General features: G+C 44.1%; 1 protein-coding gene across 1 annotated transcript in view; it reads left to right on the forward strand.

Annotated features, from left to right (window-relative positions):
- KIAA0319 (KIAA0319 ortholog) overlaps window positions 1-27803 on the forward strand; it is a 121848-nt gene that overhangs the window by 78286 nt on the left and 15759 nt on the right. Inside the window, 8 exon segments of the mRNA XM_086705990.1 lie at window positions 16197-16270; window positions 16273-16424; window positions 19181-19304; window positions 21425-21474; window positions 21476-21561; window positions 22219-22367; window positions 26515-26599; window positions 26601-26646. Of these exon segments, the coding sequence (XP_086562116.1) occupies window positions 16197-16270; window positions 16273-16424; window positions 19181-19304; window positions 21425-21474; window positions 21476-21561; window positions 22219-22367; window positions 26515-26599; window positions 26601-26646 (766 nt within the window).

Raw genomic sequence — 27803 nt, forward strand, 5'->3', positions numbered from 1 at the left:
TCTGGGCTGATGGCTCAGAGCCTGGAGCCTGTTTCCGATTCTGTGTCTCCCTCTCTCTCTCTGCCCCTCCCCCGTTCATGCTCTGTCTCTCTCTGTCCCAAAAATAAATAAACGTTGAAAAAAAAAATTAAAAAAAAAATTAAAAAAAAAAAAAAAAAAGAAACAAAGAAAGAGCATATATTTGTACTTCTGTGAAATCCATCCATGGGTCTATCAATGCATCCATATATTTATAAATCTTCTGAAGTCTGACTAGGATGTTTTAAAAAATATTTTTTTAATGTTTATTTACTTTTTAGAGAGTCAGAGACAGAGTGTCAGTGGTGGAGGGGCAGAGAGAGGGAGATACAGAATCTGAAGCAGGCTCCAGGCTCTGAGCTGTCAGCGCAGAGCTTGACCTGGGGTTTGAACTCATAGACTGCGAGATCATGACCTGAGCTGAAATCAGATGCCCAACCGACTGAGCCACCCAGTCGCGCCAGAGTCTGGCTAGGTTAAGAAGCTCCCAAGCATCTGACTGGATTCATCTCTGGAGCATTTTAAATTGTATGTATGTTGTGACAACTCCTGTTTTGGTTTATTTGTAATATCAGTTTAAGAAGCGCTCTACTGCATTAGTATAGCTATCATTTAAAAACTGGAAAATAGCACGTGTTGGTGAGGATATGACGAAATGGGAGCCCTTGTGCATTGCTGGTAGGAATGTAAAGTTATGCAGCTGCTTGGAAGACAGTTTGGCAGTTCCCCAAAAGAGTAAACCTAGAATGACCGTATCTGCAGTCTCACTTGTAGGTATGTATACCCAGAAGAATTGACAGCAGGATTCGTACTTGTATACCATCTTAGTCTGTTTGGACGATTACAGCAAAAGTACTAGAGTCTGGGTGGCTTATAAATGACAGAAATTTGTTCCTCATAGTTCTGGAGGCTAGGCAGTCCAAGATTAGGGTGCCGGCAGCTTGGGTGTCTGGTGAGGGTCTGTTTCCTCGTTCATAGACAGCCACTTTCTCGCTGTGTCCTCACATGGCAGAAGGGTTGAGGAAGGGGTGAGGGAGCTCTCTGAGGTCTCTTTTACAGGGGCACCGCTCCCATTCTCCTAATGATCTAATCACCTCTTGAAGGCCCCACTTTGAAGTACCAATCACATCAGGGATTAGGTTTCATCATACGAATTTGGGGCGGGAGACACAAATATTCAGTCTGTAACATGCACCAATGTTCATAGCAGCATTCCTCATAATAGCCAAAAGGTGGGACAGGCAAAATGTCCATCCACAGATGAAGGGGTCAGCAAAATGTGGTACACGCATATAATGGAATATTATTCAGCCTCAGAAAACGAAATTCTGACATATACTATAACATGGGTGAACCTCGAAGACACTAGGTGAAGTGAATGAAGCCATTCACAAGGGACAGACGATCCCACTTACATGAGGTAGAGTAGACGAATTCATAGAGATAGAAAGCAGAATAGTGGTCGCCCTGGGCGGGGGGATGGGAGAGGGGAAACGTGGAGTTAGTGCTTAATGGGTACAGAGTTTCAGTTTGGGATGATGACAAAGTTCTGGAAATGGATGGCCATAGGGATTACACAATAGTGTAAATGTACTTAATACCACTGAATTACATAGTTAAAAATAGTTAAAATGGTACTTTTTATTTTATATATTCTTCACCATACTAAGAGAGAGACAAAGAAAGACAGACAGACAGACAGACAGACTTAGCTAGTTCTGCAAGCTTATTTTATTATTAAGAGTGGATCTCGAGGAATCTGTAGGCTCTGTGAAGGCTGGGTGAGCAGCCACATGGGGCATCCAAAGTTCATGTGTGGCTGTTTTTTTTTTTTAACTTTTTTTTTTTTTTTTAGAGCAGTTTTAGGTTTTACAGTAAAATTGACAGGAAGGTGCAGAGATTTCCCACATGCCTTCTGCCCTGACCTATGCATAGCTGCCCCCATCATGAACATCATTCGCAAGCATTGTATGTATTTTACCCAGGATAAGTCAACACTAATGCATCCTAATCAGTTGAAGCCTATAGTTCAAGCCTACAGCCTTAGGGTTCCTTCTTGCTGTTGTACATTCTATGGGTTTGGACAAATGTGTAATGGCAGATGGCTATCATAATCCCATACATCGATATCGCGCAGGTATCTATCGTGTTCTCTCCCCAAAAATCCTCTGTGCTCCACTAATTCATCTGTCTCCCCTGCCCCCTCTCTGGTAAACACTGATCTTTTTACTGTCTTCATAGTTTTGCCTCTTCCAGAATGTCATATACTCAGAATTGTGCAGTAAGTAGCCTTCTCAGATTGGCTTCTTTTACTTCGTAAAGTGCATTTATGGCTCTTCTTTGCCCTTTCATGGCTTGATAGCTCATTTCTTTTTAGCACTGAGTAATATTCCATTGTCTGGATGGACCACAGTTTATTTCTCCATTGACCCAATGCAAATAAAGCTGCTGTAAATATCCATGTACAGATTTTCGTGTGGACTTAAGCCTTCAGCTCCTTTGGGCAAATCCCAAGGAGTGTGAATGCTGGATCATACGGTAAGAATATGTTCAGGTTTTGAAAGAAACCAGCAAGCTGTCTTGCAAAGTGGCTGGACCTTTGGCTTTCCCACCTGCAGTGAAGGAGAGCTTTTCTACACCCTCACCAGCACTGGGTGCCATCAGAGTTTCGACTTTGGCCATTCAAACAGGTGTGTGGTGCTCTCTCATTGTTGTTTTTGTTGTTTTAATTTGCATTTGCCCCGATGAGGTGAGGTGGGGCCTCTTTTCCTGTGCCTGTTTGCCATTGGCATGTCTCTGGGGCGTGGTCTGTGTGTTTATTTTTAGTTTACCCCCTTGGCAAGGCAGTCACAGCTGGATCCAGAAGAGATACAGGGTTTCAAGAGACAAGTAATAATTGGGGAGTTAATAATATACTTTTCTTCTTATGGTAAGAATAAAGCAGGGGCGCCTGGGTGTCTCAGTTGGTTGAGCATCCGACTTCGGCTCAGGTCACGAACTCATGGTTTGTGGGTTCAAGCCCCGCATTGGGCTCTGTACTGACAGTGTGGAGCCTGCTTGGGATTCATTCTCTCTCTCTCTCTCTCTCTCTCTCTCTCTCTCCCTCCCTCCCTCCCCCCTCCCTCCCCCTGTCCCTGCCCCACTCTCTCTCCCTCTCTCAAAATAAATAAACTTAAGAAAAAAAAAAAACCTTTAAAAGAGAATAATGCACATTTGCCATAAAAATTTTTAAAAACTCATCATGTATCTGTAATTAGAAAGAAAAAAATATCCCTCATAAGTCTGTCTGGAAATAAACACCCTTAACTGTATGGCATTTATGTTTATGGTCTTTTTTCTGTACCTACATGAACTTAAAACATTTTTTTTCTTATTAGATCAAAATGTATAGGATGTTTAGAAGCTATCTTCTAGATTTTTTTTTTTTTTTTTTTTTTTGACGTGTGGATTACATGCACATGGAGCAAATCTTCCAGGATTTTCTGGACTTGTTTAATTTTTTTTTTTTTAACGTTTATTCATTTTTGAGAGAGAAAGAGCATGAGCAGGGAAGGGGCAGAGAGAGGGAGATACAGAATCCGAAGCAGGCTCCAGGCTCCTAGCCGTCAGCACAGAGCCCGACGCGGGGCTCGAACTCACAAACCGTGAGATCGTGACCTGGTCTGAAGTTGGACGCTCAACCGACTGAGCCACCCAGGCGCCCCTAGATTTAATGAAAATTTAAAAGTTTTATCTTTTACATCTGAGTTTTTATACTGTTGTGAGAGCCAGTCTAATTTTCCCCATATGGATAATCAGCCAGTTGTCCCAGTACCGTTTATTGGCCGGTCGGGCATATCTTTTCCCAGTCTGCAGGTCACAACTCTGTCAATTTCTCACACGTGTGTGGGTCTGCATTTGGATTCCATGTATCATGAATATCCACGTCAGTAAATATTCTGTAACATCATGTTTGGTGCTGTGCTGATACATTGTATTTTATTAATTGGGCCCCATTACCTTTTGGGATGAGCACTGGGTGTTGTATGGAAACCAATTTGACAATAAATTTCATATATTGAAAAAATAAATAAATAAATACACAAAAAATAAAGAGAAAGAAGAAAAAAGAAAGAAAAAAAATTGGGCCCCATTATTCAGTGTTTGGGCTAACATCCTTATAGTTAAATTTAGGAGTACAAGTAAAATCTCCGGTCAGAGTCCTGTATGTTTTTAAGGACTTTGTCATATGTTGCCAAATCATTGCTTCCTTTTATCTGAGGGTTTTACTAAGGTAGACTTGTGGGAGAGCTTCATCATATAAAACCTTGTGGGAACTTCAGGAAAATTATTATTAAAAGCCTTTCTCTAGCACTTATTTGTTGGGATAAAATTTATGTATAGTGAAATGTCACTTTACGAGGTACTTTTGGTTCTTTTTTTTCCAAGTTTTTATTTAAATTGTACTTAGTTAACATAGAGCACAATATTGGTTTCAGGAGTAGAATTCAGTGATTCAACACTTACATACAACACGCAGTGCTTATCACAAGTGTCCTTTTTTTTTTTTTTATCAAGAAACACACTCTTTTTTAACGTTTATTTTATTTTTGAGACAGAGAGAGAGCATGAACGGGGGAGGGGCAGAGAGAGAGGGAGACACAGAATCGGAAGCAGGCTCCAGGCTCTGAGCCATCAGCCCAGAGCCCGACGCGGGGCTCGAACTTACGGACCGTGAGATCGTGACCTGAACTGAAGTCAGATGCTTAACCGACTGAGCCACCCAGGCGCCCCACAAGTGTCCTTTTTAATACCCATCCCCCACCTAGCCCATTCCCTCCTCCCCCTCCATCAACCCTTAGTTTGTTCTGTATCGTTAAGAGTCTCTTATGGCTTGTTTCCCTTTCTTTTTTCCTCTTCCTTCCCTTATCTTCATCTGTTTTGTTTCTTAAATTTCACATATGAATGAAACACATGATACTTGTTTTTCTCTGACTGACTTAAATGGCTTAGCATAAAACACTGTAGTTCCATCCACATCGGAAATGGCGAGATTTCATTCTTTTTCATGGTTGAGTAGTATTCCATTGTGTATATATACCACCTTTTCTTCATTCATCAGTTGGTGGACGTTTGGGCTCTCTCCATAGTTTGCTGTTGTTGATAATGCTGCTACAAAGATTAGAGTTCAATTGAATCTGTATTTTTTGTATCCTTGAGTAAATGCCTAGTAGCGCAATGGCTGGGTCATAGGGTAGTTCTATGTTTTACTCTTTGAGGAAACTACATGCTGTTTTCCATAGTGGCTGCACCAGTTTGCATTCCCATGAACAGTATGAGAGGGTTCCCCTTTGTCCACATCCTCACCAACATGTGTGGTTTCTTGTGTTGTTAATCTTAGCCATTCTTATGGGTGTTAGGTGATAACTCATTGTACTTTTGATTTGCATTTCCCTGATGATGAATGATGTTGAACATCTTTTCATGTGTCTGTTGGCCATCTGTATGTCTGTAACGAATGTCTTTTCACATCTTCTGCCCATTCCTTAACTGGATTATTTATTTTTGGGGTGTTGAGTTGATAAGTTCTTTATAAATTTTGATACTAACCCTTTACCAGATATGTCATATGCAAATATCTTCTCCCATTCTGTCAGTTGCCTTTTAGTTTTGCTGATTGTTTCCTTCACTGTGCAGAAGGTTTTTATTTTGATGAGGTCCCGATAGTTCATTTTTGCTTTTCTTTCCCAGAGATGTGTTGAGTAAGAAATTGCTGCGGCCGAAGTCAGAGACGTTTTTGCCTGCTTTCTCGAAACTCTACTATTTTGATGGCTTCCTGTCTTACGTTTAGGTCTTTCATCCATTTTGAGTTTATTTTTGTGTCTGGTGTAAGAAAGTGGTCCAGGTTCATTCTTCTGCATGTCCCTGTCCAGTTTTCCCAGCACCACTTGCTGAAGAGACTGTCTTTATTCCATTGGATATTCTGTCCTGCTTTGTAAAAGATTAGTTGGCCATATGTCTGTGGGTCCATTTCTGGGTTCTCTGTTCTGTTCCATTGATCTCAGTGTCTGTTTTTGTGCCAGTACCATACTGTCTTGATGATTACAGCTTTGTAATACAGCCTGAAGTCTGGGATTGTGATGCCTCCAGCTTTGGTTTTCTTCTTCAAAATTACTTTGGCTATTCAGGGCCTTTTGTGGTTCCATATGAATTTTAGGATTGCTTGCTCTAGCTCTGTATAGAATGCTGGTGTTATTTTGATAGGGATTGCATTGAATATGTAGATTGCTTTGGGTAGTATTGACATTTTAACAATATTTGTTCTTGCTATCCAGGAGCATGAAATCTTTTTCCATTTTTTTGTGTCTTCTTCAATTTCTTTCATAAACTTCTATAGTTTTCAGTGTACAGATTTTTCACCTGTTTGGTTAGATTTATTCCTAGGTATTTTATTATGGTTTTTGGTGCAGTTGTAAATGGGATCGATTCCTTAATTTCTCTTTCTGTTGCTTCATTATTGGTGTATAGGAATGCAACCAATTTCTGTGCATTGATTTTTATATCCTTCAACTTTGCTGCATTCATGGATCAGTTCTAGCAAGTTTTTGGTGGAATCTTGGGTTTTCCATACAGAGTGTCATGTCAGCTGCAAAGAGTGAAAGTTTGGCCTCCTCCTGGCCAATTTGGATGCCTTTGATGTCTTTGTGTTGTCTGTTTGCTGAAGCTAAGACTGACAATACTATGTTGAATAACAGTGGTGAGAGTGGACATCCCTGTCTTGTTCCTGACCTTAGGGAGGAAGCTCTGTTTTTCCCCATTGAGGATGATGTTAGTGTTGGGTCTTTCATATATGGCATTTACAGTCTTGAGGTGATCCTTCTATCCCTACTTTCTTGAGGGTTTTTTTGAAGAAAGGATGCTGTATTTTGTCAAATGCTTTCTCTGCATCTGTTGAGAGAATCATGTGGTTCTTGTCCTTTCTTTTATTGAGGTGATGTATCACATTGATTGTTTTGTGGATATTGAACCAGCCCTGTATCCCAGGTATAAATCCCACTTGGTCATGGTGAATAATTTTTTTAATGTATTGTTGGATCTGGTTGGCTAGTATTATGTTGAGGAGTTTTGCGTCCATGTTTATCAGGGAAATTGGTCTATAGATCTCCTTTTTAGTGGGGTCTTTGTCTGGTTTTGGAATCAAGGTAATGCTGGCTTCATAGAATGAGTTTGGAAGTTTTCCTTCCATTTCTATTTTTTGGAACAGCTTCAAGAGAATACGTGTTAACTCTTCTTTAAATGTTTGGTAGAATTCCCCTTGGAAAGCCATCCAGCCCTGGACTCTTGTTATTTGGGAGATTTTTTATTACTAATTCGATTTCTTTACTTGTAATGGGTCTGTTCAAATTTTCTATTTCTTCCTGTTTCAGTTTTGGTATATATATTTCTAGGAATTTGTCCATTTCTTCCAATTGCCCATTTTTTGGGCATATAAGTGCTGATAATATTCTCTTACTATTATTTGTATTTCTGCTGTGTTTGTTGTGACCTGTCTTCTTTCATTCTTGATTTTATTTATTTGAGTCCTTTCCTTTTTCTTCTTGATCAAACCAGCTAGGAGTTTATCGGTTTTGTGAGTTTTTTCAAAGAACTAGCTTCTGGTTTCATTGATCTGTTCCACTGTTTTATTGCTTTCAATAGCAATGATTTCTGCTCTAATCTTTATTATTTCCTGTCTTCTGCTGTTTTGGGGTTTTATTTGCTCTTCTTTTTCCAGCTCTTTAAGGTGTAAGGTTAGGTTGTGTATCTGTGACCGTTCTTCCTTCTTTAGGAAGGCCTGGATTGCTATATACTTTCCTCTTATGACAGCCTTTGCTGTGTCCCAGAGGTTTTGGGCTGTGGTGTTACCATTTTCATTGGCTTCTATGTACTTTTTAATTTCCTCTCTAACTTTTTGGTCAGCCCATTCATTCCTTAGTAGGATGTTCTTTAGTCTCCAAGTATTTGTTATCTTTCTACATTTTTTTCTTGTTTTTGATTTCGAGTTTCACAGCACTGTGGTCTGAAAATATGCACGGTATGATCTGGATCTTTTTGTACTTGTTGAGCGCTGATTTGTGTCCTAGTATGTGATCTATTCTGGAGAACATCCCATGTACACTGGAGAAGAATGTGTATTCTGCTGCTTTAGTGTCATAGACTCTTAGTCTAACATTCTTTCTTGTTAGAGAGTGGATGCGAGACTGAAACCGAGAGATGGCTAATGTCCGGGAAAAGACAAGAGCCCTGAATAAGGGTCCTTGCTCCATATTTATGAAGATCAGAATGCTTACAAATGTGGTGGGCCTGCACAAACAGACAATGAATCTTTGAACATTAACTCAACGGTATGAGGGAAAAGGGGTTTTGAGGATATACAGTGTTTGGGGTTTGGGTCAATATAAAAAAAAATCCTGGTGCTGGGCAGATGGGCAGATGGTTGTTAATGACAGACAGGAGGTGCCATGTCTGTTTGTCTTAGCTAGCTTAGGGGATGAGACAGACAGAGCAAGTAACCTCAGGGTTAACAAGGCACCTTTTCTTTTACTAATCAGCTCCCATCTGGGCAGCTTCACCTGCAGTGGTTTATAGCCCTATTTACCTGATTTGGTCCTTCCTTCCTATGAAAGCAGCTTTCTGCTATAGCACTAAATTAGGGGGCGCTTTCGCCCTGACTACCTAATCTTGCTTATACATTTATAATCATTTATAAAGTTATTTATAAATAAATATATAAATTTACAATTCATATACATTTGTATGGGGGTGTTTTCCCCCCTCTCTATTCTGGGGGCCTTGCCCCCCCCATCCTTGGGGCTTTGGCCCCCCCTACCCTATTCTGGGGGCCTTTGCCCTCCCTCCGCTCTATCCTCTGGGCCTAATCTTGTTTATGCAAGCTTGGATGTGAGCATGCTATGGCTTTGTAATTCTTTATGCCTTGTTAACACATCAGTGCAGGCTCAGGGAATTCCTAAGCTTATTCCCCCTACTTTAAGATGAAATGTTCTGAATATATCTGTTAAGTTCATCTGGTCCAGTGTGTCATTCAGAGCCAATGTTTCCTTGTTGATTTTGTGTTTAGATGATCTGTCCATTGCTGTTAGTGGGGTGTTGAAGTCCCCTACTATTATGGTATTATCAATGAGTTCCTTTATGTTTGTGATTAATTGATTTATACATTTGGATGCTCTCACATTTGGAGCATAAATGTTTACAATTGTTAGATCTTCTTGGTGGATAGACCCCTTAATTATGATATAATGCCCTTCTTCATCTCTTTATTTTAAAGTCTAGATTGTCTGATATCAAGTATGGCTACTCCAGCTTTCTTTTAGTGACTGTTAGCATGATAGATGGTTCTCCATCCCCTTTCTTTCAATCTGAAGGTGTATTTAGGTCTAAAGTGGGTCTCTTGTAAACAGCATATAGATGGATCTTGTTTTCTTATCCATTCTGTTACCCTATGTATTTTGATTGGGACATTTAGTCCTTTGACGTTTAGAGTGAGTACTGAAAGATATGAATTTATTGCCATTGTTTTGCCTATAGAGGTGGAGTTTCTGGTGGCATTCTCTGTTCCTTTCTAGTCTTTGTTGCTTTTGGTCCTTTTTTTCTCCTTCCCCCCCCCCCCATCTTTTCTCCTCTCAGAGAGTCCCCCTTAAAATTTCTTGCAGAGCTGGTTTAGTGATCAAGAACTCCTTTAATTTTTGTTTGTCTGTGAAACTTTTTATCTCTCCTTCTATTTTGAATGACAGCCTTGCTGGATAAAGAATTCTTGGCTGCATATTTTTCCAATTCAGCACATTGAATATATCCTGCCACTCCTTTCTGGCTTACCAAGTTTCTGTGGATAGGTCTGTTGCAAACCTGATCTGTTTTCCCTTGTAGGGTAAGGAATTTTTTCCCTTGTTGCTTTCATGATTCTTTCCTTGCTTGAGGATTTTGTGAATTTGACTATGATATGCCCTGTTGATGGTTGGTTTTTGTTGAATCTAATGGGGTCCTCTGTGCTTCCTGGATTTTGATGTCTGTGTCTTTCCCCAGGTTAGGAAAGTTTTCTGCTGTGATTTGCTCACATAACCTATCTACCATTTCTTCTCTCTCTTCATCTTCGGGGTCCCCTCTGATTCTGATGCTGTTGCTTTTTAATGAGTCACTAATTTCTCTCTTTCTTAAATCGTGCTCTTTTGCCTTAGTCTCCCTTGTTTTTTCTACTTCATTGTTTTCCCTAAGTTTGTCATCTGTATTGCTGATTCTCTGCTCTGACTCATCCATCCTTGCTGCTGTGGCATCTGTTCAAGATCGCAGCTCAGTTATAACATTTTTTATTTCATCCCGACTAGCTTTTACCTCCATAGAAAGGGATTCTAAACTGTTTTCAACGCCAGCTAGTATTCTTAATATCATGATTCTAAATTCTGGTTCAGACATCTTGCTTGTATCTGTGTTAAGTCCTTGGCTGTCATTTCTTCCTGTTCTTTCTTTTGGGGTGAATTCCTTCATTTCATCATTTTGAAGGAAGAAAAGGAATTAATAAGGTAAAAAAAATTAAAATTAAAAAATTAAAAACACAAAAAGAATAAAGGATGCTAGATCTTAGGTGTGTTCTGGTGTGATTGATGAAAGGAGCTTGATAGATTAGAGTAAAAAGGGAAAGATAAGAAAAAAAAAAGGAAAATGTTTGAAACTTTGAAAAAAATACAATGAAAACAAAATGAAATGATGGAAGTAAAAAATAGAATTTGAAAAACTTATAAAACAGTAAAAAATACAGTAAAAAAACTAAAGAAAAATATTTTTAATAGAAATGGAAAATAAAAATAAATTTTTTCTGTTTCTGTATCCAATTATAAGAAAAAAAGGAAAAAAAATTGAATAGATGGACCAGTAAACAGACTGAGGTATGATTGAAATTACATCGGTTTCCCCTAAAAGTGGAAGTAGGAAGCACTTTATAGTCCGTAAACTAAGGAGGCAGAGAGACTTGTGGTGTTCCTGAAGAGCAAGGTTGTCCCAGTTGGGCAGGGCTTAGTGTTACGGCTCCGTTTCTCACTAGATGGTGCTGCTTAGCTTACTGGGGTGGATTGTTGTGGCACCTGTAGGTGTGTATGCACATGTGCAGGAAGGGTGAAAATGGTGTCACCCAGCTACCCAGTCTCTAGTATCAGAACTCTGTGCTCTCCCCGATCAGCAATTGTGCACCCCTCCTTTGTCCCTGGATTCTGTCCACACCCTGCTTTTACACTGTCCATGATCAAGCTGTCATGTTGCCAGGCGGTACCTCCCTCTTTTGTTCAGTCCCTTGCATACTCTTCTTATCTCTCGAGCTGCTTTCAGGCGTGAGGGATGCTTTCCGTACTCTGCCCCTGGCTCTGTCCTCTCTCTGCAAGCAAAAACAGCTCCCTGCCCTCTGCGGCTTTCTCCCCCAGTCACCTCTCTGTGCCATGTACCTGCTGGTTCAGGTTGTGCAGAGTGTTATTATACCTCAAATCAGTATTCTAGGTGTGCAGGATGGTTTAGTGTTGATCTGGCTATATTGCAGGGATGAGAGATGCAAAAAAAAACTTCCATGGTGTTCTGCCATCTTGGCCCCTCCCCCACTTCCATGTATTTTTTTATTCTTTAATTTCCTCATTAACCCATTCATTCTTTTTTTTTTTTTTCAACGTTTTTATTTATTTTTGGGACAGAGAGAGACAGAGCATGAACGGGGGAGAGGCAGAGAGAGAGGGAGACACAGAATCGGAAACAGGCTCCAGGCTCTGAGCCATCAGCCCAGAGCCTGACGTGGGGCTCGAACTCACGGACCGCGAGATCGTGACCTGGCTGAAGTTGGACGCTTAACCGACTACGCCACCCAGGCACCCCAACCCATTCATCCTTAAGTAGGATGTTCTTTAACCTCCATGTATTTGTTGTCTTTCCAAATTTTTTCTTGTGTTTGACTTCATGTTTCATAGTGTTGTAGTTGGAAAATATGCATAGTATGTTCTCCATCTTGTTTTATTTGTTGAGGGCTGATTTGTGAGCCAGTATGTGATCTATTCTGTAGAATGTGCCAGGTACATTTGGAAAGAATGTGTGTTCTGCTGCTTCAGGATGAAATGTTCTGAATATACCTATTAAGTCCATCTGGTCCAATGTGTCATTGAAAGTCATTATTTCCTTGTTGTTTTTTTGCTTAGATGATCTGTCCATTGTTGTAAGTTAGGTATTAAAGTCTCCTACTATTACTATAGTATTAACAATGAGCTTCTTTATGTTTGTTATTAATTGATTTATATATATGGGGCCTTCACGTTGGACACATAAATATTTACAATTGTAAGATCTTGTTGGACAAACCCTTTTATTATGATATAGTGCCCTTCTCTCTTGTTACAGCCTTTGATTTAAAATATAGTTTGTCTGATATAAGCACAACTACTCTGGCTTTCTTTTTTTTTTTTTTAATTTTTTTTTCAACGTTTTTATTTATTTTTGGGACAGAGAGAGACGGAGCATGAACGGGGGAGGGGCAGAGAGAGAGGGAGACACAGAATCGGAAACAGGCTCCAGGCTCTGAGCCATCCGCCCAGAGCCCGACGCGGGGCTCGAACTCACGGACCGCGAGATCGTGACCTGGCTGAAGTCGGACGCTTAACCGACTGCGCCACCCAGGCGCCCCTCTGGCTTTCTTTTGACAGCCATTAGCATAAATGTTTCTCCATCCCACACTTTCAATCTGTAGGTGACTTTAGGTCTAAAATGAGTCTCTTGTTGGCATCATACAGATGAGTCTTGTTTTTTATACATTCTGATACCCTATGTCTTTTGATTGGAGCATATAGTCCATTTACATTCAGAGTGATTATTGACAGATACGAATCTAGTGCCAGCATATTGCCTGTAAAGTCATTTCCGAGGATTTTCTCTGTTATTTTTGGTTTTTCTTTCCTGCTCAGAGAGTCCTCAATTATATTTCATCAGGACTGGGTTAGTGGTCATGAACTCCTTTTGTTTTTGTTTGTCCAGGAAACTCTATCTCTTCTATTCTGAATGGCAGCCTTGGTGGATAGAGCGTTCTTGGCTACATACTTTTCCCCTTTAGCCCTTTGAATATATCATGCCACTCCCTTCTGCCTGCCAAGTTTCTCTGGAGAGATCTGCTGCTAACTGCATTTTTCTTCCCTTGTAGATTAGGAATTTCTTCTCCCTTGCTGCTTTTAGGATTCTTTCCTTATCTCTGTGTTTTGCAAGTGTTGGCCTGCTTTTGTTGATTTTGATGGGAGTCCTCTGTGCCTCCTGGATTTGGATATCTGTTTCCTCCCCCAGATTAGGAAGTTTTCAGCCCTTATTTGCTCAAATAAACCTTCTGCATCTTTTACCCTCTCTTCTTCTTCTGGGAATCCTATGATAATGAATGTTATTATTATGGAGTCACTGAGTTCTGTAAGTCTACTTTCGTGATTTAAGATTTTTCTTTCTCTTTTCAGCTTCATTATTTTCCATAATTTTATCTTCTGTATCACTTATTTGTTCCTCTGATTCTGCCCTCTTTGTGGTCATTGCATCCAGTTGGTTTTGCATCTCAGTTACTGCATTTTTTATTTCAGTCTGACTAGTTTTTACATCTTTTATCTGTAGTAAGGGGCTCCCTGGTGTTTTCTTTGCTTGTCTCAAGCCCAGCTAGTATCCTTGTGATTATTGTTTTAAATTCTGAATCAGGCATATTACTTATATATGTTTCAATTAGGTCCCTGGCGGTGACCTCTTCTTGTTCTTTCTTTTAGGATGAATTCCTCCATCTTGGCACTTTGTCTAAGTCTCTGTCTTCTGTGTGTTAGGAAAGCCCGTTATGTTTTCTCCTCTTGAGAGTAATGGCTATAAGAAGAGGTCATATACTGTCCAGAGCTTGGTGCTTCAGGAGTTGTCTCTGGTGTATGCTGTGTGCACTCCGCTCTTGTGTTTTGGCTGCTCCTTCCTAAGGTCAGTCCTCTGCAGAGTTTCTCTTTGCCTGCCATGGGCAATGTTTTGCCCTTGGCCAGAGTGTGGTGAGTTTTAAGTATGTGTACTTTGGTCTGCTTACTTAAAGACGCTAGACCCAATTTCCACTAGAGCTGAATCTTTGCAGCGCTCTGTGGTCAGTAGACTCGGTGCGTGCAGGTGGGGGTGTTTGTGCTGGTCTTCTGGGGGAGGGGCCCATAGCCCTAGATCAGAAGCAGCTGCAGAGTGCAGCAGGGCAGGGCTTGGTGTAAGTGGCTCACGCCTGCACTGTGGGCGCTCTGCTGCTCCCTGGCCTGCCAGTGCTGATGGGTGCAGGAGAAAAAGGGCACCTGCCCTCTCCCTTGTCGCTGGAGATGGGAGTTTGCACCTGCCACTGTCCAGGAAGCCTCCACGGAAGAGTGAACAATCTCCCTTCATGTGTCCCAGGCATCCCTCAGATCCTTGCCTTCACCCTGTGTCTGGGCTCCTTGCCTGCCCAGCAGGCGTGTGTTTCATCTCAAGTGCACCAGCTGAGTTCCAGAATTTTAGGGACCCACGCTGACCCTCTGGGTGAGGGTGTCTGCTCTGGGGCTGGTGCTGGTTTGTCCCAGGTCAGTCACATAAACGCACAGGCACTTAGAGTTTAGGGTAAAGCTCGGCAAGAAGCTGGCCTCCAGGTTAGCTGCCCTCAGCAGGTGTCTCTGCACCTGTGCTAATGAACTGGGCGGCCCAGTGGAGCCCAAGGGCTCTTTGGCCCCAGAGAGGCATTGCTGCCTCTCCCAAATGCACTCCAAGAAGGGGACCTGTCTCTCCCAGCATGACCCGCAGACTGCACTGTCTGCTCCCGGGCCTCCACTCCCCCACAGAAGCGCCGCTGTGCCCCCTGGGCTCCACACCAGCCACGACCCGGACTTCTACTAAAACTTCAGTCTTTGAGCTCTGCTGCTTGTACAGACTCCCAGCAATCAGCCCCTCTCATTTTCCCAGTCAGTGGTTTTGGGGGAATGCTTTTCTTGTGTGATCCCCTGTGTGCCACGCGCGCGCGCTCTCTCTCTCTCTGTCCCTCTCTCTCTCTGTCCCTCTCCATGATCAGGGCTTCTTCCCCTCCGCAGTACCCATGATTGTTTCTCTCCCAAATCATGTCTCGCACCTTTTGCCTTCCACGATGTGGCCTCTTCTCTCCCTCTAGTTGTGTGGTCTGTTCCGTCAGTCCTCAGATCGATTTCATGGGTGTTGAGGATGATTTGATACTTATTAAATTCATCGTCTGCTTGAGGCAGGTTGCTGCTGCTGTCCCCATTTTACTAGGGTGAAATTCCCTTAGGGGCCCAGCACACGTCCTGACAGCCTGGCTGAGGAGGGAGGACTTCAGGATACTTGATTGACTGTCAGAGCCAGAACCGGCATCCGGCTCTTGGTTGTATGGAGTCTGCGGGATAGTGAGAAAGGGTGCACAGAGTACACGGCCCTGTACACACGGACCCCGCACACACCCTTACTACAAGCAAGGCTTGTGTTCTTCCCGTGGCTTCAGGGTCAGATTCCTGTGAACACCTAAATCGCACTCATTGCTGTTCAGAACTGACATCTTTACCCCGAAAGGATGAAGTAACCGTATTTCCCAGTCCGTTACCACATCAGGAGTGAGTTTACCGCATGAGGGTCAGTACACTTGTCTCTGTTGTTGGCTTGTGTAGGTCTAGCATCCATTTTTACTTAAAAGTGCTTGATCCTTAAATTGCCTGAAAGGAGTGTCCTGAAAACATAATTATATTAAGTCCTCTATAAAAGAAGAAAAAAATTCAAAAGCTTTGTAGATGAAAATTGATGAGCGATGTGCTGTCTCTACACGGCCAGACCTGAAGGTGGGACCTACACCCGACACATTCTTAGTCTCAGGTGTGAGAGAGAGGCTCCTGTGTTGGCTGAGGAAGATTTCTTCATCTAGCATCTCAAAACCCATATAAGATAAAACTCCATCATGTGACTAGATTATTAGCTAAAAATAAAGTGAATGGACAGCAACAAATAAAAAGAAATCCTCAAGTCTCTGTTCTTTTCTCAGCTTCATCCTCAAATTCCTGTTTATACCCGTTCTGAGTTGTTCTGAGAAAGGTGCCATAAGCCGACTAAATTGGCCATTTGCTCTCAGACTTGGCATCTTCCTGCAGCATGATGGCCTCCTCTTCTTTTTGTAGATTGACTGTTACAGACTCGGATGGAGCCACTGACTCCACAACTGCAGTCCTCATGGTCAGCGGTGCTGTGGACCATCGCCAGTTGCCAACGCAGGACCAAATCAGGCCATAACTTTGCCCCAAAACTCCATCTGTTTGAATGGAAATTGGAACAGTGATGATCATCATATTGTCCTCTGTGAGTGGTCCCTGGGTCCTGGGAGTGAGAGCAAAGAGGTGGCCATGCAGGCAAGTTCTCTATTCTGCCTTCAGACTTTTACTTGTCTATCCGTCCACCTACCTGCCCTCCCAACCGTGTACCCATCCATCCATCAATCCACCCATCTACCCACCCATGCAGCTATCCATCTGCCTGCTCATCCATCCATTCATCCATCCATCCATCCATCCATCCATCCATCCATCCATCGGGACATCTGTCCATCTGTTTGTCTCTTCACACATTTACCTACCTACCTACCTAAAGTATTGCTATGTGTGTGGGGAGCAGTTATATCTAGAAAATATGTTTTACAAGATTATCTGATAGATTACAACTATTGGAAGAGCCCCGGAATTCACAAATCTTCAAAATTTACGTCCTTTCCCCTCATGCATTCTCTATAAGCACGGAATAGCAACTAAGTGGGTCCCATGTTGACAGCTTGATCTTGAGGCTAGTTTGGAGAAAGTCTGACCCAGCATTTGCTACGGAAATACTATTTTATTTTAGTATTGGGAGAAACTTTAGAAATAATCTAATATAAACTTTATTATCAGGAATTTTTTCCTTATCTGCAGTAACAAGGTTATTGTCCAGTGGTTGACAGATTAAGATGTTAAAAGAGGTGAACTTTTTATTAACTGGAAAATCACAAAGACGACTGTAAACCAGACTCTTACATTCGTGGAAACGTCATGCAAGGCAGCCTGCTGCAGCAGCTTTGCTCCGGATGGGGAAGCCCACAGAGCACTCCGATGGGGTGGCTCTGTGGGCGCCAGGTGACACGTGTCGGTCTGCCCAGTTCCCGTCTGCCACAACATTCCCTGTACTGGGTACATAAGCCTTCATGTAACCGTAGTAATTTTGAAGTGAGGACTAGGAAATTACTCTTTTGTAAAGCTTTTCAGAGAAAAATGCTTCACTTTATTTAGTCAAAAGTAGGAAGGGGAGCCTGCGTGGCTCAGTCGGTTAAGCTTCTGACTTCAGCTCAGGTCATGATCTCGCAGTTTGTGGGTTCGAGCCCCACCTTGGGCTCTATGCTCACAGCTCAGAGCCTGGAGCCTACTTCGTATTCTGTGTCTCCCTCTCTCTCTGCCCCTCCCCCTCCTCACACTCTGTCTCTCTCTTTCAAAAATAAACATTAAAAAAAATTTTTTTTTAAAAAGTAGGGAAAAGCTGTAACAGAAACTGGAAACAGTCTCCGTGTTCATCAGCGGGGAGTGGCCAGACCCGCCATGATACATTAGACAATGCTAGTTTAAAAGAGATAACTTAGGGGCACCTGGGTGGCTCAGCTGGTGAAGTGTTTGACTTCAGCTCAGGTCATGATCTCGCGGTTCGTGGGTTTGAGCCCCATGTCGGGCTCTGTGCTGACAACTCGCATTGTGTCTCCCTGTCTCTCTGCCCCTCCTCCCTATTCACTCTCTCTCAAAAATAAACATTAAAAAAGAAAAGCTGATAACAAAAACTGGAAAAAAACCTCAGTGTTTTTTTTAAGTTCTTAAAAGTATATATTTCAAATTTCACAAGTTCCCCTTGTGCCAACACAGTTGGTTTTCCATCATCTTTTTTTCAATTTTCCATTAAAACCTTTAACAAATACATGCAGATATATTTATCTTTAGACAATCTCGGGATCTATAAAAGTAAGTGAAGTATAAGAGGATTTAAGATTAAAAATCCTTTCTTTGTTGCCATGAACTTCAGACCTAAGCAATAATTGGAAATGTTACCAACAACAACAAAACAGCAACAAAACGAAAGGTTATTAACTTGGAGACAAGTGTAGCTATGATATACTCAATGGAAAAAAAATATCGAAAAGTTTTGTTTTAGAATTTTAAAAAATTATTTTTAGTTATAAGAGTAATACATGAATTGCTTCTTATGGTTAAAAAAAAGTGAACTTCTGATAAAGTGCAAATACAACCCGTATCCCGCCCCAGTCCCCTTACTGGAGATAAATTACTTTGGTCAGTTTAATGTGCGTCCTTCCAGAATCCTTGCGTGTGTATGTATACGGACACGTAACAGTATCTGGCACACTATATGCCTTGTTCCACAACTTTCTCTCTTTGCTTGATGATGTATGTCTTTGACATCTTTCCATTTCATTATAAATCTACCTTAATGTTTGTTCATTTTTGAGAGAGAGAGAGAGAGAGAGAGACAGAGCGTGAGTGGGGGAGGGGCAGAGAGAGAGGAAGACACAGAATCCAAAGCAGGCTCCAGGCTCTGAGCTGTCAGCACAGAACCCAACATGGGGCTCGAACCCACGAACCGTGAGATCATGCCCTGAGCTGAAGTCGAACGCTTACCAGCTGGGCCACCCAGGTGCCCCTAAATTAATCTCTTTTAAACGAGCATTGTATCATGTATCATGGCAGGTTTGGCCACTCCCCACTGATGAACATTGAGAGTGTTTCCAGTTTTTGTTATCAGAGCCCATGCTTCCTCAGGGTCCGGTGTGAGCCTCCTTGTGCATGTGGGTTCTCTCTGGTGGAGGCAGAGAGAAGTGGGATTGCTGGTTAAAGAGCATGCTCGTTTGCCATGCAAATGGATGTTGCCAGATTGGCTTCCAAAAAGGCTATATTAATTTATACTTCTTCAAGAAGCACATGAGGATACACAGTGAACTTTACATTGCATTTTCTTGGGACACACACATTTCTTTTTCAAGCAGGATCTCCATATTTAACAACATTACTCATTTTTCATTATGTCATACTACTTCTTAAAATTACTTCTTTTCTTTCCTTTTTTCTTGTCTCTTTGGTATCAGGGCATCGAGACACCATACCTTCATTTGTCTGAAATGCAGGAAGGAAACTATACGCTCCAGCTGATGGTGAGAGATTCTTCAAGACAGCAGTCCACTGCTGTGGTCACTGTGACTGTCCAGCCTGGTAGGTGGGATGGGAAAGGGATTTGGCCCCAGAGATTAAGGCAGAAATGACACCTGGGCCTCTTGCTTCAGACAAGCCAAATTTGGTGGCAAATTCTCTAAATCTTTTAACTGTGAAGTAGTAGGGGCTGGAAGAGCTAAATCTTAATATAAAGCCAGTTTTCCATTGTGGTTCTGAATCTTGTGTTGAATGTGCATCTACACCATGGTGTGGAGGACCAGATGGACATCCTCAGGGCCATTCAAGGGCTCCACCTGCCAGGTGGACACGCCCACATGTGTTCCACTCTGCTGCAGAGGGTGATTGTGATGTGTGGCCTGATACTCACATGGCTTGTATCCAGATGTTGGAGAATTGACCCCAGGTCACCTCACAATCCTGTAATGGTCTCATGGAAATCCAGGACTCTGCCTTCCTACACATTTAAATAACCTAAGGGTAGTTGGGTTTTCGCTTGCCAATGGTCTTGGCTTTCGAACTTTTCTAGAAGATGCTGCTGGTCCCTGTAAGCCATCCAGTGTCCTGGCAACTGAAAATATACTCAATTTGTAGACAATGCATTTTATTGTTTTATTTTATTTTATTATTTTTATTTTATTTTATTTTATTTTATTTTATTTTATTTTATTTTATTTTATTTTATTTTTTCTGTTAATACGTAGTAGGTGCTATGGGTTAGATGCTGGGGATGTGGCATTAAACAAGATAGATTTGGGCTCTGTCCTCCCGCGGCTTATGGGTGAAAACCTCATGATCAGTGCATTTCTAGCGGATGGACACGGTGCTTCTGGAGCCCAGGGAAAACACACCTATCTCGGCTTGAGGCATCTGCAGAGTCTTACGTGAGCTCTGGGTTGTATCTGGCCAGGTGAATTTGGGGAGAGAAGGGCAAGAGGAAGAGTTTTTTAGGCAGAGGAAACAGTATGGAGAAAGTCCATGGGATGAAAGAGAGTTTGGTAGTCCAAAGAATTAAGAAGAATGTAGCGGAACAAGAGAAAGCAGTGAGGATGTGGGCGTGTGAGGGGCAGGGGTTAGCATGCCTGCGGGTGATCTGGAGGGGGGAGGCAGGGGCCCACCGTCAAGGGCTTTGCAAATGGATGTTCACGTACGTGTTTTATCCTAAGGGCAAGAGAGGCCCCTGGACCACTGAACTTTACTGAGTAGGACAGTGAGGGTGGGACATGGTCCAGATATTGGGTAACTGCTACTAAAGTTTTTGACTACTTGACTTTTTTTTTTTTTTTTAGAGAAAATCTATTTATTTCAATATCAGTATCAGTGGTACTTTATACCTTTTATTTTTTTTAATCTTTTTTTTTTTTTTAAGATTTTGTTTTTAAGTAATCTCTACATCCATTGTGGGGCTTGAATTTACAATCCTGAGCTCAAGAGTTATGTGCTGTACAGACTGAGCCAGCCAGGTGCCCCTTATGTCTTTTCCTTTTGTTCAACGTGTAACCAAAATGTTTTGAGCATTTATCACTTAGCCCGCACTGTGATAGGCCCGGGGCTACAAAGACGGGGCGGGGGAGGGGGGGGTCAGTCCTGCCTGACAAAGCAGGTGTGTTCACATAGGTGTCAACTAACTTCCGTCCAGTTCCTTCCTGCCTGCCTCCCCCACTCTGTCCCCAGTCCTTCTTCCCTCCAGCTTCCCATCCTTGTTCTTTTTCCTTCTCTCTTGTCTCCATGACTGTTGAGGTCTTTTAAAGAACCAAACCTGCTGTCTGGACCCCTGGTCTCCCCCTCGGAACGGTGTAGTCCTGGCTCAGCCACAGGCCTGCAGTGGTCCCCCCCAGGGTTCCCTCAGGACACTGCCTGATCCAGACATGAGTAATTGGCTTAAATCAAGAAATCAGGGGTGCCTGGGTGGCTCAGTCGGTTACGTGTCCAACTCGATTTCGGCTCAGGTCATGGTCTCCTGGTGAGATCGAACCCTGTCGTAAGGCTCTGTGCTGAGCGTGGAGCCTGCTTGGGACTCCCTCTCTCTCTGCCCCTCACCCACTCATGCGCGCACACTCTCTCTTTCCCTCTCTCAAAATAAATAAACATTAAAAAAAATCAGGGGACTGCAGATTAATGCAAAGAGATCACCGTTTTTCATAGCATTTCTCTAATTCTAGAAATCAACAGGCCCCCAGTGGCCGTGGCCGGCCCGGACAAGGAGCTGGTCTTCCTTCCCGGTGGGGAGCACCACTCTGGACGGCAGCAGGAGCAGAGACGACCAGGGCATCGCCCTTTACCACCGGGAGCCCGTCAGGTAGTCCCTCTGTCACTGAGCTACAGGCGGGGTTCACACCCTGGCGCTGGGCCAGCATCGTCCTGTCTCCACATTAAACAGTCAGCTTGAGCGTGCCGGGGACTTGGGATTTCAGCCCCTTTCTGGAAGTGTCCGAGCACGGCTGCCGAAGAGTAGACACAATAGCGTGGACGGACACGATAGATGCTGGCTGGCTTTGGGGGGGAAGTGGAGCCATGCCAGGCGGAAGGGCCATCTTGCCGTGGGTGAGCTTCAGGACGGGAGAGGTGTGGGGAGGACCTGTGTGAGGCCCTCACGAGGCCCCCCGTCTACACTCGTTTAAACCATCTGTAGACCAAAGAGATAAAGAGCTTAAGGGGGTCCTGTGTCATGTGACAGTCTTTGTGGTTTGCATGCTCAAACTCCTGGGATCCTGAATCTGCTCTTAAGAAGTAAATAATAACTATTCCCAAAGGAATCCCAGGCTTAGTCTAAAATAGGCATTGCCTCACGACCCATATGCTGAACTAGAGAATTTAGGTGGATAAAAAGTTACTGTAGACTTCCATAGACGGCATATGTTTTGGCTGTAAAGGGGGACTTGTGTTAGGACACAGATGTCCCGCCTGCCGCAGTCAGAATACCTCTGCTTTTGTTGTTCCCGCCCCTGCTTTACAGAGGTCAAGCGGCAGTGGAGATGGGGAATAGTGACAAGGCTGTCGCCACCGTGAGCAGGCTTCCGGTGGGCATGCACCGCTTCCGCCTGACGGTGACAGGCCGGCGGGGGCTGAGCAGCGCCAGCATACTCACTGTGGCCGTGAGGAAGGGTGAGTCCCAGCTCAGCGGTACGGCAGGGGGACCGTTGCTGCTTTTCAGTCTCACGAGACCCTAACCAGGCCGTGATTACTTGGAAATGGTGGTGCTTCTTTGTTCCCAGTGGATACTGAGCTCATTCTTCTTCCGTCCATCCGTGTTAGCTGTTTCCTCGTCTCCCTCTGCAGAGAAACAGAGTCTCCTTTTGTTTGTCGAGTGTCTCTTCTCCAGGGGCCAGTCTCCTGTCACTACTGGTGGTGAACGACCGTGTCCACGTGGCAGCATTCTGCTTTCTCTCTCTGCCCGGGAACCTACCAGCAGAGGTGCTTTCACATTCCGTGTGGTTTCTAGATCTGTGGTCCAGTCCTGTGCTGTTCTGCTTCAGGGACTCGTTTGTTTGTCCTGTCCTGTCCTGTGGCTGTGAGCTGCTCGAGGACCTTTGTTGAGACACTTCTGTGTCCTCTGTGGCTCAGGGAAAATTGCAAGTGCTGGGTACTGGGATGGATGCATGGATGGATGGATGGATGGATGGATGGATGGATGGATGGATGGATGGATAGATGGACGAATGGATGGATAGGTGGGTGGATGGATGGATGGATGGATGGATGAATGGATGGATGGACAGACGAATGGATGGACAGATGAATGGATGGATAGATGGACGAATGGATGGATAGGTGGATGGATGGATGGATGGATGGATGGATGGATGGATGGATGGACGAATGGAAGGATGGTTGGATGGATGGATGAGTGGATAGATGGATGGACGAATGGATGGATGGTTGGATGAGTGGATAGATGGATGGATAAATGGATGGATGGATGGATGAGTGGATAGATGGATGGATGAATGTATCAATGGATTGATGAATGGATAGATGGATGGATGAATGGATGGACAAATGGGTGGATAGATGGATGGATGAATGGATGGATGGATGGATGAGTGGATAGATGGATGGATGAATGTATCAATGGATTGATGAATGGATAGATGGATGGATGAGTGGATGGATGAATGGGTGGATAGATGGATGGATGAATGGATGGATGCATGGATGAGTAGATAGATGGATCAATGTATGTATCAATGGATTGATAAATGGGTGGGTGGATGGATGGATGGATGGATGGATGGATGGATGGATGCATGCATGAGTGGATACATGGATGGATGAATGGATGGATAGATGGATGAGTGGATAGATGGATGGATGAATGTATCAATGGATTGATGAATGGATAGATGGGTGGATGGATGGATGAATGGATGATAGGACAGACAATTATGCTGTGTGGAAGTACAGAGATGTAAAAGAGCATGGTGCATAGGAAACGTCCAGGACTATAGACCAGCCAGGCCTGGGTGCCCTGGGGAGTGGCTGAGCATCTGCCTCAACCTAAGAAGCTTGGTGTGTGTCACGCGTCCTGAGGAAGCTGGGACGTATCTGCCGCTGGCGGGGAAGATGCTGAAGCAGTTTTATCAGCAAAGTGATGTAGATTTGGATTTTTTCAAATGTTTTATTGTGGACATTTTCAACCATATATGTAAGTAGAGAAAATAGCCTCAGTGGATGATTATGTCCCATCACCCAGCTTCAACAGCCATCATCAGTTTGCTCATCTTATGTCATCTATCAGCTCATACTTTCTTTTACTTTGTTTGCAGTATTTTATTTTTTTATTTGAATTCAAGTTAGTTAACATACAGTGTAGCCTTGGTTTCAGGAGTAGAACCCAGTGATTCATCTTTACAATGACACCCAGTGCTCATCCTAGGAAGTGCCCTCCTTTAATGCCCATCAGCCATTTAACCCATCCCCTCAACACCCCCCAGCCCTCCAGCAACCCCCAGTTTGTTCTCCGTAGTTAAGAGTCTCTTATGGTTTGCCCCTCTTTCTGTTTTTATTTTATTTTTCCTTCCCTTCCCCTATGTTCAACTGTTGTGTTTCTTAGATTCCACATATGAGTGAAATCCTGTGATATTTACCTTTCTCTGGCTGACTTATTTCATGTAACATAATACCCTGTAGTTCCTGGATGGAACTTGTTGTTGCAAATGGCAGGGTTTCATTTTTGATCGCTGAGTAGTATTCCATTGTGCATATATTTAGTTGGAGTTTTTAAAGCAAACCCTAGCGTCATGTCATTTTACCTGAGAGAGTTGGCTTTTTCCAAAAGGTAACCCCAGTCTGATGGGGCCAAAATCAGGGAGAGCGGAGAAAAAACGATAGACTGGCAAGACCTCTTAGAGCCCGAGTTCTCAGGACTTGATGCCTTGACGGTTCCAGAGGGAAAAAAGAGGGTGTCTAGGTGATGGAGGAACCGTGACTTCAGCACACGGACGGGTGGGGGCACCAGTCCTGGGAGAGCCGCAGCGGGTCTGCGGCGACCGAGTGTCCAGAGAGGTGCCCCTGAGTGGAGATCAGGATCACGGGGACAGAAGCATGGAAGGAAGAGGCCGCCTTAAGGTCCAGTCTTGAAGCCAGAGAGGGTCTAGTCATCGTTCTTCACAGAAGGGTTTTCGGGCTTACTCTGTCAGCTGCCGGTCTGTTTCTGGGGTTTCCAGCCTCCCCTTCTGTCCACAGTGGAATTCAGCCTCCTGCACACAGGTTCTCGCCAGCACGGGTTTTCCCCAAAAGGCAGCGTGGTGAACAGTGTGGAAATGTTGACAGTGGTACCGTCACCTCTGCTCTGACCTCTGGGGTCTTGGGGGAAAGCGGCGGCGGATTGACGGGATGCTCATTACTCCCTTGGATCAACATCTGGCTATTCTCATACCGTGTCCGTAGCTGGACTTGTTTTGAGGGGTGTTTGCCAGGGGCCCGTAGGGCCCCAGAGCCCCACCTGAGCAAGCAGGATCTCCCCCATGGCAGCCTCACCCCCCAAAGCGGGGCTGGGTCATATTATGTTCTCCCTCCCGCACCCCAGACTGCCAACTCTCCCTGGCCCCTCTCTCCTGAGGCGATAATACCAGAAATGGCTCTTACGTTGTTCATGTACATCTAACACCCAGTCGGAGGAGTGAAGACCCAGTTGTTTTTTGTTTTTTTTTAACGTTTATTTTTTTTTACGTTTATTTATTTTTGAGAGAAAGAGAGACAGAGCATGAGGGGGAGAGGGACAGACACAGAATTGGAAGTAGGCTCCAGGCTCTGAGATGTCAGCACAGGGCCCGATGCGGGGCTCGAACTCATGAACCGTGAGATCATGACCTGAGCTGAAGTCGGACGCTCAACTGATGGAGCCACCCAGGTGCCCCAAGACCTAATAGTTTTTGACTCGAGTTTTAACTTACTTAAGCAAGATTTGGCAGTAGTAGGAGTAGATGTTTCTATGGCCACATAGTGTGGACCAGTGCATAATGATTCAGAATATATTTTAAATTAAAATATTTTCATTTTCTGGACCCTGATAACTAAAGTCATTATTTCTCTTTTTTAAAAAGAAAAGAACCATAACAGTATTAGACACATTCCCATTATAGAGGCTCCAAATTACAACTAACCGAGCATAAACAGAGCTCTAAGAAAGTCTGTTATCCTGGGGCGCCTAGGTGGCTCAGTTAAGTGTCTGACTTCAGCTCAGGTCATGATCTCATGGTCCGTGAGTTCGAGCACTGCATCAGGTTCTGTGCTCACAGCATGTGGAGCCTGGAGCCTGCTTTGGATTCTGTGTCTCCCTCTCTCTCTGCCCCTCCCCTGCTCACTCTCTGTCTCTCTCAAAAGTAAATAAATGTAAAAAATAAAATAAAATAAAAAGTCTATTATCTAATGGGTAGAAAAATAATGCCTCCTGGGGCGCCTGGGTGGCGCAGTCGGTTAAGCGTCCGACTTCAGCCAGGTCACGATCTCGCGGTCCGTGAGTTCGAGCCCCGCGTCAGGCTCTGGGCTGATGGCTCAGAGCCTGGAGCCTGTTTCTGATTCTGTGTCTCCCTCTTTCTCTGCCCCTCCCCCGTTCATGCTCTGTCTCTCTCTGTCCCAAAAATAAATAAACGTTGAAAAAAAAAATTAAAAAAAAAGAAAAATAATGCCTCCTGGATATTTTAAATCTACACAGCTGCGAGGTAGAACAGTTGTGTATTTTATGGCATGTTTCTACCACCAGTGTTTTAAATCGATCTCTTTGCTTTCATTTTTGTTGTATTTGACTTAGAAAATAATAGCCCTCCCAGAGCCCAGGCTGGTGGCCGGCATGTGCTTGTGCTTCCCAATAACCGCATTACTTTGGACGGTTCAAGGGATTGTGTCCCACCTGTGGATCCGGGACGGCCAGAGCCCAGCTGGGGTGAGCGCTCAGCGGGTTGTCCCAGGCCCATGTGTCATTTCGTGCATTTAGTCCGCTTGGCCTGCTGTAAGGAAATACCACGAATGGGTGAATTAAGTGGCTTCCACACGAGACAGACATTTCTCTCGGTTCTGGAGCCCATCAAGTCCAAGGTTAAGGTGCTGAGCGATTCGGTACGTGGGGAGAGCTCTCCATTTGGCTCACAGGTGACTGCCTTTTCCCCGTGTCCCCACATGGCAGAGAGGGAGAGAGGGCTGTGTCGTGGTGTCTCTTCTTATAAGGACCTTAACGCGTGGAATCAGGGCCCCACCCTCGGGAGCTCGTTTAACCTTAACCATCTCCTCACGGGCCCCGTTTCAAATACGGTCAGTCACACTGGGGGGCTCGGGCTTCAGCATCGGCATTTGGAGGCAACACACTTCAGTCTGTAGCGGCGTTTCTGTTATGACCTCGTCTCCCTTCCTGTGTTCCCCACTAAGCTGTTCATGTTTCTAGGTTTCCTCTGGGGGCTGGAGGCAGCGGGCTGCTTTCAGATTCAAACGAAAGCTGTCCTTTCTGAGTTTTCCCTGAGCAGACTGCAGACTTTGGACGGGGAAGGGCATCATCGCCTGGGGGTGCTTCGAAGCCGAGTCCTCCCGTGGCAGTCATTCTACTCCTCAGCGTCCCCGCTGTTCTTATTTGGGTCCAAGTGGATTCTTCCCTTTTCCTCACTTCCTGCTGGATAGGTCAGCAGGTCAAAGGGCGCTGTCCCCGTTTCACACAGAGATGGCAGAGGACTTGGCCAAGGTCAGCGAACTCGTCCTTAACCAAACCAGACCCAAGTTTTCAGCTCCTTGCTGACGTTTCTCCCTGTCAGATTCCTCCACCTCTTAGGGTATAAATGTAGGCACATCTTCATTCCTGCCATTGTTGGGACTTGAGAGACACAGGTTTGCTCTTGGAAACGTACCAAACAAGTGGTCGCAGGGGAGGAACCGAATGAGTCCCTCTGGAACCGACACTCGTCAGCCAGACGGTGGATCTTCTGCCTGTAACGGCTCTCGTCCCCTTTGGTTACCGCCCTCTTCTGTGAGCCAGTGCAGAGCAGGGGGCGCTGGCATTCTTCTCTGGCTCTTTGGAGCCTCGAGCCTCCAGAGCAGAAATGATCTACTCTGGCT

Source organism: Puma concolor, chromosome B2 (assembly GCF_028749965.1).
Source record: "Puma concolor isolate L17-30 chromosome B2, mPumCon1.1.hap2, whole genome shotgun sequence".
In the NCBI taxonomy this organism is placed as follows: Eukaryota; Metazoa; Chordata; class Mammalia; order Carnivora; family Felidae; genus Puma; species Puma concolor.